This window comes from Emys orbicularis, chromosome 3, assembly GCF_028017835.1.
Source record: "Emys orbicularis isolate rEmyOrb1 chromosome 3, rEmyOrb1.hap1, whole genome shotgun sequence".
NCBI lineage: Eukaryota > Metazoa > Chordata > Testudines > Emydidae > Emys > Emys orbicularis.
In genome coordinates, this window is record NC_088685.1 from 215,790,086 (window position 1) to 215,805,391 (window position 15,306).

The following is a 15,306-nucleotide window of genomic DNA, read 5'->3' on the forward strand; positions in this document are numbered from 1 at the left end:
ACGTGAAAGCGATAACGATATGGTCAATATTTTTACAGATTGTAAAAAAAGGCTGAAAATATAGAAATACCAGCAGAATTTTTATTGAATCCAGAAAGCGAAAAGTAAAAAGGCAGCAACTTTGAGTGTGCAGATGTATCTTCTAATTTATCAGCTGAACAATCTTTCAAAGTACAAATAAAAAACGTATTTGACACCATAATAGTTGAGTTAAATTGGAGATATGAAACTTTAAATGAGATATTCTGATTTCGATTTTCTTTCGGGTGATTCACTTGTTAAAATGGACACTACTAATCTTCAAAAAGTAGCAGTAGATTTAAGTCTCAAATATGACAGCGATTTGAATGCCTCCGAAATTTCGTCAGATTCAGAGTTTTAAACATCAGGCGTTAGCGTTGTTTCCAGATGTTTCATGCGCAACTGGTTTGGACCTTCTCCAGTTAATTCATGAATATAATTTGGCCGAATCTTATCCAAATTTAGAAATTGCATTAAGAATATTTCTCTGCTTGCCAGTAACTGTGGCTTCTTGCGAAAGAAGCTTCAGTAAGCTCAAATTAATTAAAAACTACCTTCGAGCAACCACGGGTCAGGAGAGATTAACAAATATGTCCATCTTGTCAATAGAACATGAAATAGTGAATAATAATTTTGATGCAATTATCGATGAATTTGCCTCATTAAAAGCGAAAAAGTACAATTTTGAAAAATCGTTAATCGTATCTGATATGGTTCTACAGCTAAATTTTATTTGTGATTATTTAAATAGTATGTTACATGCACTATGATGCACACCTTGTATGTATTAGTTGATTTTGTACGCTGAACTTATGATTAAAATGTTCTATTATCGTTATTATTCTTGTTATTTATGTATTTTTCTGGTTTTTACAAAGTAACTACTATAAAATTATATGGAGGGGGTAGGGCACAATTTTATATTCTTGCCTCGGGCGCAAAAATAGCTAGTTACGGCTCTGCTCCTCCATGTGGATTTTGGGTGGGACTTGAGCTAGTAGGTGTGCTCAGAGGCTCAAGCTCTAGGGTGCCTAAGTTTCATGCAATGCCTATCTTCCCTTGGTTAGTGAATCACTCTGAGGCTTAGGGAGGCAGTAGTGTGAAAGCCCCAGGAAACTTTTACAGCCGAAAGTTAGGTGCCGAGTGAGATTTAGGTGCCTACAGGTGCAGGGAGCAGCCAAGCAGGAGTTTTGTGGCTTGCAGTGGTGTGTAAAACTGGGACTTAGGTGCCTAAACTCCAGAGCTAGGTGCTTAAATTGCTTTGATCACACCCAATAATTGTCAGGACAACTATGGCCCTGATCCTACACCTTTACAGTCCATGAGAACTTTGCCATTGACTTCACTGAGCAGAGGCTCAAGCTGTTAGTGAGAGAAACCTGGTTAATGGAGAACTTTTGTACAGACATTCTGGTCAGGTGTCAACTGTGAACCGTGCAAATGAATCTCAAAAAGCTGGCTGGCACATAAAGAAAGACTTTATTCAAGAGATCTTCACTGTATTGTGAAACTTTTTGTACCCACTAGATGGCACTAATAAGCTGTACTGATGGGATAAAATAACCCTGTCAAGCCATTGGCTGGTTTCTTGGCTACAAAGGAATACTCGGTATAAAGGATCACAGTTTATAGAGGAGGACTGAAATTCTGGCTGTGTTTAAGCCAATGGGAAAAGTCCCATTCACTTCAAGGAGGGGGACTGAATTTCACCCCATGTGAGTTAGATGAATAAGACCTGGGCAAGAGGATCCCTCACTTTTTCAAATAAAGGCAGACAACATTTGTAAATTTCTGCACCAAAAGTCTTATTGGACTTTGGTGGTACCCTCATTTATAAATGAACTGCTTATGGCCCTTGGCAAGTACCTGAACTTTCACCTGGTGCCTTTGGTACACAGTGCTTGCTGCAGAAGGGTGGATTTATGAGCACTGGGTCTACTGATGACCTCCAATGCCTGTAGTTTCCCATTAGTGTGGCCAACCTGTTGCAGATTGAGATCTGAGTTAAAGACCTCTTACCAGGTGTTTCAGCAAAAAGATGCAAACAATGCTCACCAAAAGCCTGGCATAGCAGTTTGCAAGATATAGAGGCACTACAAAACTCAAGGGAGGTAGGCAATGCCCTTTCACCTAATGTAGACAAGGCCTCAACTTAGCTCGTTAGTCTCCCAACACACAGTGCATGCTCAAAAAGCTGACTGACAATATAGCACAACACAAGCTCCCTTTCTATTCTGTAACTTTATCTAATTCCTGGGGCCTGATTTCCCACTGCCTAGCACAGCAGTTCTCAAACGGGGGGGGGTGGGACCCCTCGGGATCACAAGGTTATTATGTGGGGGGTCGTGAGCTGTCAGCCTCCACCGCAAACCCGCTTCACCTCCAGCATTTATAATAGTGTTAAATATTTTAAGTGTTTTTAATTTATAAGTGGGGGTTGCACTCAGAGGCTTGCTGTGTGAAAGGGGTCAACAGTACAAAAGTTTGAGAACCACTGGCCTAGCACCATGAGTTGTCATTCGCACCAGTGCAAATACATGGGAAAAGCCCCTCTGAGGTAGTAGCATTTTACACCCATGCTATGCTTGCTTTGCACAGATGTAAATGATGACCCAAAGTGCAAGGCAGGAGGGAGGCAGGCCTCTTGTGTCCTTTTTCTCTCTCCCTTTCCACCGCATTTTGTTTCTCATAGACTCATAGACTTTAAGGTCAGAAGGGACCAATATGGTCATCTAGTCTGACCTCCCGCATGATGCAGGCCACAAAAGCTGACCCACCCACAACAGAATATTCCAGCCTGCGAGCCCTGCCCTATGCTGCGGAGGAAGGCGAAAAACCTCCAGGGCCTCTGCCAATCTACCCTGGAGGAAAATTCCTTCCCGACCCCAAATATGGCGATCAGCAGTACCCCGAGCATACAGGCAAGATTCTACAGCCGGACCCTCATTTTACCCGCGATGGCACGTTAATGCCTAATTGACTAAAATCACGTTATCCCTTCAAACCATTCCCTCCATAAACTTATCAAGCCTAATCTTGAAGTCAGAAAGGTCTTTCGCCTCCACCGTTTCCCTCGGAAGGCTGTTCCAAAATTTCACCCCTCTGACTGTTAGAAACCTTCTTCTAATTTCAAGCCTAAACTTCCCCACGGCCAGTTTATATCCATTCGTTCTCGTGTCCACATTACTACTGAGCTGAAATAATTTCCTTCCATTCTTCCCCGGTTCCTCCTGGCTACTTTGTTCACAAGCTGCCTTTGTTTCCTCACTACTCATGTGTTGATTTCCTCTTGCACCTTCTTACACCATTGCAAGCACTGAGCTACAGAAGATTAAGAATGGAAAGCCCCTTTACTCCCCCTGCCATGTGACTGCAAGGTCCTGCTTTTCAGCAGACATTCCTAGTAAGGTTGCTCTAAGGCTGTGCATTTCTAGTATTTCATTACCCTGGGTGGGGATGGATGGCAGGAGAGAGATCACTTGATCATTACTTGTTAGGTTCACTCCCTCTGGGGCACCTGGCATTGGCCACTGTCAGAAGACCGGATACTGGGCTGGATGGACCTTTGGTCTGACCCAGTATGGACAATTATGTACCCTACGGAGGGAAGATTGGAGATGTCTACACTGGAGCTGGATGTGTAATCTACAGCTGAGGCACACATAACGGTGCTAGCTCTGATTGAGCTAGCATGCTAAAAATTAAAAAGGACCCATGGTGATGGGAGAAGCTAACTGCTCCAAATACCTTCCTGTCTGAGCAGTGGGTAGTCCAGCCAGCTGCTTGTGCTGCCGCAGCTACACTTCTATTTTTAGTGTGTTAGCTCGATCAGCACCATGCAGGTATGTCTGCCTGAGCTGGCAATTACACCTCCAGCCCCCGTGTAAACGTATCCTTAGTTTCCTGCTTTCTTTCAGCTTTCTCAATTCCCTTAGAAGCCCTCAATCTGACCAAGAGGTTTTACGACTGCTAAAGTGTTAAAACTTCATTGGCTCCTTCTCCGTCCTTGGGAATGAGGTGGTGATTTCTATAAAAAATAGAATGCAGGGGTGTGGTGGTAGCCAAGGCATTGTTAATCATCCTGAAGCAAAGTTTAACTTTTAGATGTTTAGATCAATAGGAAAGCAAGCGCCAGAAAGGTGAAAGGTCCATACCAACCAGGTTTTAGCATGTATTGACAAAGAATCTATTAACATACTTCTGAACACTATAATTTTGATAATGTTCAAGGAGAAGGGACTTTGCTCAGGAGAATGCAAATGCGATGTGGAGCCTTTCACCATTTTTGGTTTGAATTCAGTCAGCATTGGATAGTGACTGTAGGTTGACTGAGTTATGGGATTTCAGCCTAGTTCCTAGTAAACATCTGTCCACAGAAATAAACACCACAGCAAGTGGCAGATCCTTTCTTTCTTGTACTAACCTGGCTCCCATTACATCTCACAATCTTTAGTATATTTATCCTCACAGCACCCCTGTGAGGTAGGGAAGTACTATAAGCCCCATTTTATAGATGGGAAACTGAGGCACAGAGAGACCAAGTGCCTGTGTCCCAGCCTGAGTGGTAGTTACTTGGAAACTGTAATCTATACAAATCATTTATTAATAGCTCCAAAAGTCACCTATTATATACCCCTGATTAGTGCTTCTCAAAAGTAGTACTAGATTACAGGCTGCTTAGAGATGCCTTTTGCCTTGTGTGTTTACACTGCATGGTGATACCAAGGCCGTGCCCAGGACTGTGACTAACATCCTCACACTCAAGAGAGGACTGGCAAGAAAAAAACTGACTTTTTGAACCTGAAAAGTTAAGTTACTTCTCAGGGTTACAGTTAAATAACAGAAATTCATTGCTGAAACCAGGATGTAACTTGCTACTACACCCATAATTGCTACTGTAATAACCCAGAATAGCAGGGGAGGTGTGAGCTGAAGACACATCCACTCACCCATTATACTATACTGAGAAATTGTGCCAGGAAATGAATCACCAGGTCAGCTAAAGCACAAAACACAGTAAGGAGGGGAAATACATTTTAACTCTTGAGAGCAGTTCACATTTTCAAGGCGATGCTTGTCAGAATGGATGTAGGAGCATTCATGAGCTGCAAATGTGTTTGGATGCTTGTCCAAGTGAGTTTGCTGAGGGGGCAGTTGCATTCTTGGGGGGGCCAGTTAACAAACATGCTACATACTCATCTGTATTAGCTGAATGGTGTTATTAATCTGGTAGTCTAAGGCTTAAATAAAATCTTCACTGGACTTTAGGAGACAAGGAAGGCCCTTTGCAGAGATGTGCTATCCGTACTCTTGACATTTGCAGATAGTACTCAGCACCTGGCAAAATACTACCTCACTTTCATCTGCTAAAGCAGGGGTTCTCAAACTGTGGGTCAGGACCCCCTCAGGGGGTCGTGAGCTGTCAGCCTCCACCCCAAACCCCGCTTTGCCTCCAGCATTTATAATGGTGTTAAATATATTTAAAAGTGTTTTTAATTTATCCGGGGGGTCGCACTCAGAGGCTTGCTATGTGAAAGTTTGTACAAAAGTTTGAGAACCACTGTGCTAAAGCATGACTTTTGGATAGATGCAAATTCTCTTGAGATTGAACATTCCCTCCCATTCTCCAAAAAGTCAGTTTTCGTCTTTTTCATTTGTGCATCTCACTTTGCAACTTGTGATACCATCTGGGCTCACAGTGATGCAGCTCTATGGCTGAGTTGCCCGAAGAAATTAACAATGAAAACTGCCTAGAAATTTCATTGAAGAGACAAGTGGGTAAAAAAAATCTCAGAAATAGGATTCAAACTAGTTTGCTCTTTGTAATGTGTTGTACCTGCCCAGGGGGCCACTATCGAAATAATTCAGTTTGTTTCTTCATTAGGAAGAAACAGTGCAACCCAGAACCCCCCCTTCTGTAGCTCTGTTTTGTGGTGGGAGTTTTACAATGCAAATGCAGTGCTCCTTAATGGGTTATTGTTCAGTGAGAAGAGTCTTAAGTAAACCTGAACAATTTTGGCACTGTGTTTGAATCCAAGAGTGAGATTTAACTCATCTTGATCTAGGAAATTCCTTTGATTTTGAAAAGTAAACCATATGTAAACAAATCACAATAATCAGTAAAGGCAGATTTGAGTCTACGGAGCTGAATAAACCCATACCTCAAAAACTTTAAGGGATAGGTGGTTTATGTCAAGGCTAAGGTGCATAAGCTATGCCTGGCATTGAAAAGAAGACACACTGTATATAGGGACAAGGATTTCTTTTAATGAAAATCTGAATACATATATTATTCCAGAGTCCAGTTTTAAGGCACTTGTGCCCAGATCTTCAAAGGTATATAGGCTCTGGTGCCTAAATACCTGTGAGGATCTGGATCCTGGTCAAAAAACAAGTTTTTACTTAAACCATATGATTACAAGAAAACAATAAAATAGAAGTTCAAGGTGCTTTGTTAATTTGTTCTATATTTATATCCCACATCTACAAAACAATGACCTTAAATAAAATTAAGAGAATCATGGCCTATGTCCACAATATTTAACAAACATGCATATCCACAGAGGGGGGGAAAGGCAATATGGCTAAAAGTCATAGGTGGGGACAAGTGGAGTAATGAAACAATGTGCATGTTAGACATGTACACAAATCTATACAGAAAGCATTTGGTTCACTACAAGACTGTGGCAATAGACAAAGAGAATTTGTAGTCAATGCAAAATCTTATTTCCCTTTTTAAAATTTTCTAGTAGCCCTTCAGTTAAAAAAAGAGTATAAAGGTAATTCAGGATGCTATATCAGCTGCAGGAAAGGCAAATGTGATCTGGAAAATACAATTTCACAAGCTAATGTTGGCCAATAAGATGTTTGGAAGATTCCATTACCTTTGCTTTTGTTCTTCATTAATGAAGCCAACGTCAGTAAATCTGTTCCGCCCCCCCTCTTTCAAATGTTTTGCATATCTCTAGCTCCTACGTGACCAGCTTGGGTGAGGAGCAATTTCAAGAGGAGGAAGGCCTATGGCTATTTGGAAGCTACATACCCTCCAACGTTCCAAGGAAAGAAATAAGTACATTTTAAGGCCAGCCCTGCAAGCCGAGCCACACAGCCAGGTCCCTATGAACCCGTAATGATTTCAGTGGGGCTTGTGAATGTGCCTGCCTGCAAAGAACAGCTTTCAGAGCGGAGCCTCAAGAGTGTTCAGTGAGTGACTCTACTTGGGAGGACTATGGTCCCTCATCCTTGAAGATGTTTCATTAATGTCTTACTACATGAGTGCCTGCAAGCTAGAATGTACATTTTTAATTAGGCACCAAGATAATGGTGAAGTACATAGTATTAAGTGCAAAACACAATTCAACCTTACTTTGGGGCTGCAGCCAGTGCCTCCATAATCTAATAGGAGATCAGAAAAAAATATTGGTACTTTACCTATTATTTGGAAAGTTTCATCTTGGCAAAGTCATCTATGAGCATATTTCATTTCTTGCACGATGCAAAAGTAGCAGTCCTGGCCCTGCCAAACTGAGGTTCCCTCAAAGCAGCAATACCTACTTAAGGACACGTTTTCAACAGCTTGACTAACTTATGGAAATCATTGCAAGGAAGAAGAAGCGCTGAGGATTCACAGTTAATTGCAATACTCACTGGGCATGAAGTCTTCTGATCTTGCTTAATGGGTTACTTTTTAAAATGGTTTTAGTAGAGTTGTTTACGTGACTTTAGAAATTCACAAGGTTTCTGGCTCATTATGGCTGAAATACGAGAGTATGTACATACTTTGTATGCTACCACTACATAAGGGTTATTGCTATGAATTTGGCCCCTTCTGGACTGAACAGTTACCTGAATAAATCTGTATCCTTTCTATCAGCTAAGTTCCCTTAGTACTTTTATGTTAAGACACACATTCTATACGAACAGAAGATATGGCTTTGCCCCACTCACTCACCAGAGCAGATGATGAATGAAGAGACTGTAGCCCCAAACCATCAAACCCTTACCCACACACTTAACTTTACTCACGTGTGTCATCTCAGACAGACTGCTCAGGTGAGCAAAGAAGTGCGTGTGAGAGTGTTTACAGTATCAACGCTCATGTTGGAAAGTTGAGGTTACTCCAATACAAAAAGTCCATTATTTCCACAACATAGTAAATAGTTTCATTGCTTTTATGTGACTTGTGCAGTCCTCATAAAAGGTTGTTTTTCTTTCCCAACATCAATCTTCATTACTATGGAGGCAATTTTACAATTGTTTGAACAAGTGAGTCTGTCCCCTCTGTAAAAAGCATTTCTGAATGTTTTCTGTTTGAAGAGCACTTTAATGGTTTTGTTTAATGGTGGTGGAAGAAAAATAGGATGGGCATCTCGTGGAGTTTTAATAGCCTAACTACAAATTTGTAAGGGAGAGAACTTCTGGATCTATGGTCCTGGGACACCACAGGACCCCCGCCTGGATCTAAGGGGATTACAAGGGAATGGGGGGGGGGGGCTCACACTGCTATTTTTGCACAGGAATGTGCAATGCACTGGAGCGATATGGAGGAAGCTCTGAGGATTTTCCATGGAAGAGGAGGATCCTGCCTATTGTATTTCATTAATACTGCAGCCCCTAGTGACAATAAAAATGACAGATTAATCTAATATACATATGTACAAAGGTCACTCTCCTCTGTAAAGAATGCAACACAGGCAAAGTGTGATCTAAGAACGCATATGTCTGAGGAGTCAGATTATACACAAACAGTTTGAGATTTGCTTCCATGTTTAGTGACCTGGCATCAGACTCTTATGGCTCAAGAGCTCATAGCTACCCTCTGTCTAGGCTATTGCTTTAATACAGACAGATAAAATATGCAATTGTGCCTGCAACTCAGGTTCTGATTAGTTACTCTGATCCTGGGCCAAATCCTGCAGCTCTCTGAAGCCCATAAAGTTTAGCCTGAGTTTGGTTTGCAGTAGGATTGCAAGTTTTGGCTCAATGACTCCAAATGGTGCACAGTAGTGTAGAAATTACTGTGGCAATCACTTAACTATTTGATGTAGCTACTGCTTGTGAAGCACTGACCCATGCCCATAGAGAGGATGATCAGGCCCAATTACGGTACCAATAGAGTATATTCTAACCTCCTAATACCCAAAAAGCAGCAGGGAAATCTTTTTGTACCAATCAGTCCACTTCCAGGTTAACACTCCTGAATGCCTGTGGCCAAGGTAACATACAAATTAAACAGTAATAATGTAAACTTTAAATCGTTATAAAAGACAATGAATATTTTTCTACAACTATTTTCTGTTCCCCTTATTTTTTTCCTATCCTATCCTAATTATTTTCCTTAAGTAGTTTAAAAGTGATTTTCCTTCCCCTTGTTCCCAGTGCAACAAAGCTCTAATCACACACCTTGCCGAGAATTCTTTCAATGGGAGTAGAATGGAAAGACAATTTAGCATCACTGTAGCATTAGAAAGGGAGGGGTACTCCTAAAGCATGATTTTAATTAGACAAGCTTTCATGCTACACAGAGCTCTCTCTCTGTCTGTTTGACTCTGTCTCTTCCACCAACAGATGTTGGTCCAATAAAAGATATTGCCTCTTTCATATCCTGGGACCAACATAGCTACAACACCACTGCGGACAAGGAAAATTATTGTCTATTCAGGAAGCCCATGCATGGAGTCTGCATCCCCTGCCAGTAAAATTCAGCAGGGGCGGGCCCTGTGTCCACATGTGAAGAGGATATTTGGAAGTGGGGAAGCCATTCCCTCCCTGCAGAAAAAAAGGCGGGGATGCTTAGCAAGTCATGTCAGCACCGAGATGGCAGCAAGAGAATTACACCTCTCACATCGCCCCCATTGCTGCCATACCTGAGCCCCTGTGAGGCAGGGAAGCACAATCGTCCCCGTTTTGCAGATGAGGCTCTGGGTCACAGGGCGGTGAAGTGCCTCACCCAAGATCACACAGAATTCATTACAGTGCAACAACTCCCAGATGTCGCTCACTTTTTCTGTTCTTCAAAAGTGAGAAACCCTCAGTGCTGATGAGCTGTCGTGGGGCTGTTCACCCCACACCACTTTGAAGGGATTAAGGTGGCTACTTAACCAAGTAAGCTGCACCTGAGAGGAGACCCGGGTTTGACTGACAAGCACTCATTGAATATGGAGTCCACCTAGGCAGGAGTGTGCGGGGGGCTTGTATAAAGCCAGGAAATGAGGGCAGAAGGTGCCGCAGTGTGGAGGTCTGCAGTCACTCTCTGGGAGCAGAGAGGTGGTGAGGAGGAAACCCAGGGGTGGAGCAGAAGCCCTGGGATCCTTATCCTGACCCTGAAGGAAGGGCTTACCCAGAGAATGAAGAAGAAAGCCTGTGGAAGGTGAGTAGGAAACGGCAGCAGGGGATGGGGCTGTGCAGACCTTGGCTGCTGCTGATAGGGTTCCTGGCTGGAACCTGGAGTATCACCCAGGTTCCCCTACCAGCCACTGGGAAAGTGACAGTCTGGAATGGGAAGACTGCCTGGAATGGCATCCAGACAGCTGGTCCAGTGAGACTTTGTTACCCCACAAGGAGAAAACTAGTGCCCTGAGCAGAGCACCAAGCAACAAAGAGGAAGCACTGCTACAACTCGAGAGCAAGAGGGGCTGCAGCGCGAAGGAAGGAAGGAAGGGGAGGTCAGACCAGGCAGAGCTACTCCACAGATGCAGCCACAAGGAGACACCCCAGCGGTGAGTGAACCCTGGTACAAGCCTGTTCCCTAAGGGTTTCAAAAGATCCTAGGGCTGTTTCAATGTTACGTCCCTGCTCCATTAGGGAACAGGCTTGTTTAAAGTTGTGCAATGCTCCCTTATGATGTCGTTTGGCTGCCTGCTCTGTCTACTGCTTGTAGGATTCTCTGGAAGAGCAGCGCCTTTACAAGGGAGCATTGCACAACTTCCTCTTCTCCACTTCCTCCCCCTCCCTCCCAGAGCTTCCCCTGCCGCCAACCAGCTGTTAGGACTGTCTGGAGGGTGGGGGAGGAGCAGGGACACCGCGCTCAGGGGAAGGAGGCGGCGTGACAGGGGGAGCTTCGCTGCTGGTGGGTGCAGAGCACCTGTTAATTTTTCACGGTCAACCGGGACTGAACTCTGCCAGCATTCAGGAGGCTGGAGGGGAGGGGAGAAGAGTTTCACAAACATCATTGCTGAGTATAGTATTAAATTGTTTGTTTAAAACTTATACCTGTATTAAATTGCTTGTTTAAAATTGTTTAAAACGTATACTGTTTATGTATATAATGCCTTTTATCTGGCAAAAAAAAATGTCCTTGGAGCCTAACCCCCCATTTACATTAAATCTTATGGGAAAATTGGATTTGTTTAACATCGTTTTGCTTAGTCGCATTTTTCAGGAACATAACTACAACGCTAAGTGAGGAGTTACTGTACTGGATTTCAAGTCCTGCCTCAGCCACAGACTCCTTGTGTGATCTTGCTTCTGTTCTTTCCTTTTCCCCAGTTGCAAGGTGCTGGACTGAGGGCCTGAGGGGCATTGGTGGAAAGAGAGATGTAGTTGCTGTAAAATGTAGTATAAGTGACAGCTGCAGGCACCATCCCTATCCAGCTGGGACATGAGGCAACATGGGCTTAGAGGTGGCTAATCAGCTCCAGGTTCAGATGGGTGCTGAGACCCATGTTACCTAGAAGGGAGTAGGTGCTGATCTTCAGAGGTATTTAGGTGCTTCAATGCCACTGATTTCAATGGGAGTTAGGGACCTAAAGACCATTGAGGATCTGGGCCTAGGTTCGTTGAGTTTGGGGAAGGAAAGGGAAAGGCTGGGATCCTTTGGACCCCAGATTGACTGTTTTGAGCCAAGTGTGGTGAGGCCTAAAACCATGATCAGGCACCAAAGCAACTGTAATGAAAAGAATATGGCTACTTGATCTGTGATCCATTTCACACATAGTGCACATGCAATATACACTGCAGTATATAGCATTGCTAAAAAGACACCACTGTTGCAGCTACCTGAACTGGGATAACCAAGTTAGATTTAAGTTGTGGCTTCCCCATCATTGGATGTGTTTAAGAACAGGTTGGACAAACCCCTATCAGGGATGGTCTAGCATGGTCCTGCCTCAGGGCAGGGGGCTGGACTTGATGACTCCTCCAGGTCCCTTCCAGCCCATTTCTATGATTCTAAGTGAAATGAAAAATTGAAGATATGGGTTCTCTGACTATTCTCCAAAATGGCAAAATGTATTATAAAATCTCTCCCCATGAGTGTCTGGGAGCAGAGGGGGGAAAAGTATTGCTTCAAGCATTAAAAACATCACCTACCTCAACAGTCATAAACAGTTTACTAGCTGTTTATTTTTAATGCAGCTAGTGGAAACCTAAAAAGGCAGCTATACACTTTCCCTAAAAATAGTGTGAAAACACTTAGTTTTGGCAAATTCAGTCAGGCACTTGTTCAGAAGGTTCTTAACATACGATGCTTCACAGTGTGTATTCCATGGTTTCCAAGGAAAGAGAAGGCAGCTGTATACCATGGTCTATGATAGATTATAGTATGTTGTGAGAGGAAGCATAATTTTGTTCTCTTAGGAGTGAGCAGAATTTGATGATAGTCCATGAAAGAGCAAAGTTATCTGAATGGTTGTTTATGTTCCTCTGAATTTCTTTTGGAAAGAGACTCAAGACCTTCCTATGAAGATGCAGACTGCTCGGTTTTGTATTTCTGGTAGGCATCTAGTATTTCTGCGACGATGCTTGGATCATCCAGCGTGGTGACATCTCCCAAATCACTGGATTGGTCAGCAACAATTTTCTTCAGCACCCTTCTCATAATTTTCCCGGATCGCGTTTTAGGAAGGCGTTTCACTACCTGAAGAGAAGGACAAATACACTTGCCTTAGAACTTTGATCCTGATGAAACTGTTTGAGTGAACCCAGCCTTGAAATGATCCCACTGCATATCCCCAGTGAGATTCCTGGGAACTGTTTAAGAGCAAGGCATGGTGGTCACAGTCCAGGAAGAAGGAATATGGTGATGTTTATTTTTTTATTAGTTTTTAACTGACTTTTCTCCTTTCTTTTTCCAGTTTTGGCCCAATGGGAGATGCTAGGTGCTCAGCACTTTTGAAAATCAGGCTATTTATTCAGGTGCTAAACTACAGAATTAGAAGCCTACCCATAGGCACCTGTGTCTAGAAACCTTGGCCTCAGCACTCACATAAATCTCAACGTGGCTTACAAAAGCGGGTAGGTATCATCATCCCTATTTATAGATGTGGAATCTAATGCCCGGAACAGTTAACACCTGTTAACTGTTAACACCTGCTCAGGGTCACATAATACTGTAAGTCAGTGGCAGAGCCAGAAATACATCTCAGGTCTCCTAATTCCCAGTCCCATGTCCTATCCACTGTAGTCCGCTACCTCCTATGTACAGGCAAGGGTTAATGTTAACTGATAAGGTCATAGGGAAGGCCATAGCAATGGACCTGAAGGGTTACTATTTGTCTACACTGGCAATTGAACGACAAAACTTTTGTCTTTCAGAGGTGTTAAAAAAAAAAAATCCCCAAAGACAAAAGTTTTGCCGGCGACAAGTGCCAGTGTGAACAGCGCTTTGTTGGCATGGCGCAAACGCCGCTCTTTGGGGGTGGAAGTTTTAGGTCAGCAAGAGGGCCGACAAACAGCGGCTACACTGCGTGACTTTTAGTGGCACAGCCATGTCGCTAAAAGCTGTGTAGTGTAGACATAGCCTTTGTCTGGCTTCTGTAGGATAGCTCCTTTGCACAGACAGGCCACGCAACCTGCCATACGACTGCTCTGTTTTTGGATATATATGCTGAAAACAGGCCAGTGGGTAAGAAAACTGAAGAGCATTAACTGCTAATCTGTAGGGAAAGGGAGCAGTATGATCAGCCATGGACTTTACTCTGGGACTATCTGGGAATCCTGGGAACACCTGATGGCTCTGGGAGTAAGTCTTTCAATGCCTGGGTGAGATGAGCATCAGTTGGTGGTGCAAAGTATGCGTTACTTCATCTTGGGTTGTACTACAACCATAGCTTTGCTCTTGTATGTTCCAACCTTTCCCTTAAATTTTGATATTTTTTTTAAAACACGGGGATATTCCATATACCTCTGTATTCCCATCAGTGCACCCTCATTCTGATGAACTGTACTGTGGGTCTAGCAGACACAGAGGCATATGAACGCAGCAGGGATGCTGTATTAAGATGGAGGCAGAAAACATCAGACATTTTAAGCAACTTGGCTGATTGTACATGCTTTAAACAGGATGGGCCAGATCCCCCCTGTGCGAGAACTCTGCTTAATGTGGTTTGGAGGCGGAAGTAGAAAAGCTGGTTTCTTTGTACGCTCCAAATTCCTAGGGTTGGTTCAGTCCTTGGCATAAGTAGAACAGCCTCAGGGCTACTCTAAATTGTACACCGCTGCAGTAGCCCCCCAGGAGGATGCTTTGCAACCAAGGATTCCCAGGTGCACTAGCACTCCAGCCATCCCCCTTTTCCTGCAGCCATGCCTTTGGTATACTCCCGAAACCAGAGCCTGGAGGAGTGGCTTAGGGCTTCTATGCCAGTTCTGCACTACAGAGGAATTCCTCATCTATCTGGTGAACCTGGCTTTAAGGCTGCTCTGCCAGGGAGGAACAAAGCAGCGTTACTGGGGGCAGGATCAGGCCTGTTAAGTGGGTTATAGACAAGATGTCTTGCAATGGTAGCCCCCAGACACCTACCAGAACGTGATCAGGCACAGCATACTTTGCAATCTTGGAAGCAACTATAGATCTGAGCTCTTCTTTAACACGTTCTGTATGAGCTGTGTCTTCTTTTAACACTATGAAAGCAAAGGCACCTGGAAGGGAAGTAAACAGAGGGCATGTACTGTACATTAAATCATTGTTGGGAAAGGCATTCATTTCAGTTGGACTGCGTGCATAGGTGCTGTTTCAAATGCCTGTAGCAACTGTCAGGGTTAGGGTCTACCTTGCTCATTCTGAGTAATACCTCACACTGCAGGTGCTTCCAAGAATACCAGCAGCTTATTTACACAGTAGTGGTGAGTAAGGATGGCAGAATCAGGTCCTTAACGATTAATGTGCCTTGTTCTGGAGTCCCTGGACCAGATTCTGATCTCAGTTACAGTGATGGTAAATCTGGAGTAACTCCACTGAAGTCACCAAGCATAACTGAGATTAGAATCTGGCCCATGGAGGTCAGGGTTCTGGATCCTGTTTCAAATTATTTTCTTGAGAACAAACCTTTATTTTCATTTACTAAAATG

At 43.5% G+C, this 15,306-nt stretch overlaps 1 protein-coding gene across 1 annotated transcript in view; it reads right to left on the bottom strand.

Annotated features, from left to right (window-relative positions):
- Positions 1-12,343: 12,343 nt before the first annotated feature.
- Positions 12,344-15,306, bottom strand: part of ACSS1 (acyl-CoA synthetase short chain family member 1) — a 66,858-nt gene continuing 63,895 nt past the window's right edge. The window contains exons 13-14 of the mRNA XM_065400819.1: positions 14,755-14,877; positions 12,344-12,873 (exon numbers count right to left, since the gene is read on the bottom strand). Coding sequence (XP_065256891.1) covers positions 12,698-12,873; positions 14,755-14,877 — 299 coding nt within the window. The 3' untranslated portion in view covers positions 12,344-12,697. The remainder of the gene's footprint in view (positions 12,874-14,754; positions 14,878-15,306) is intronic.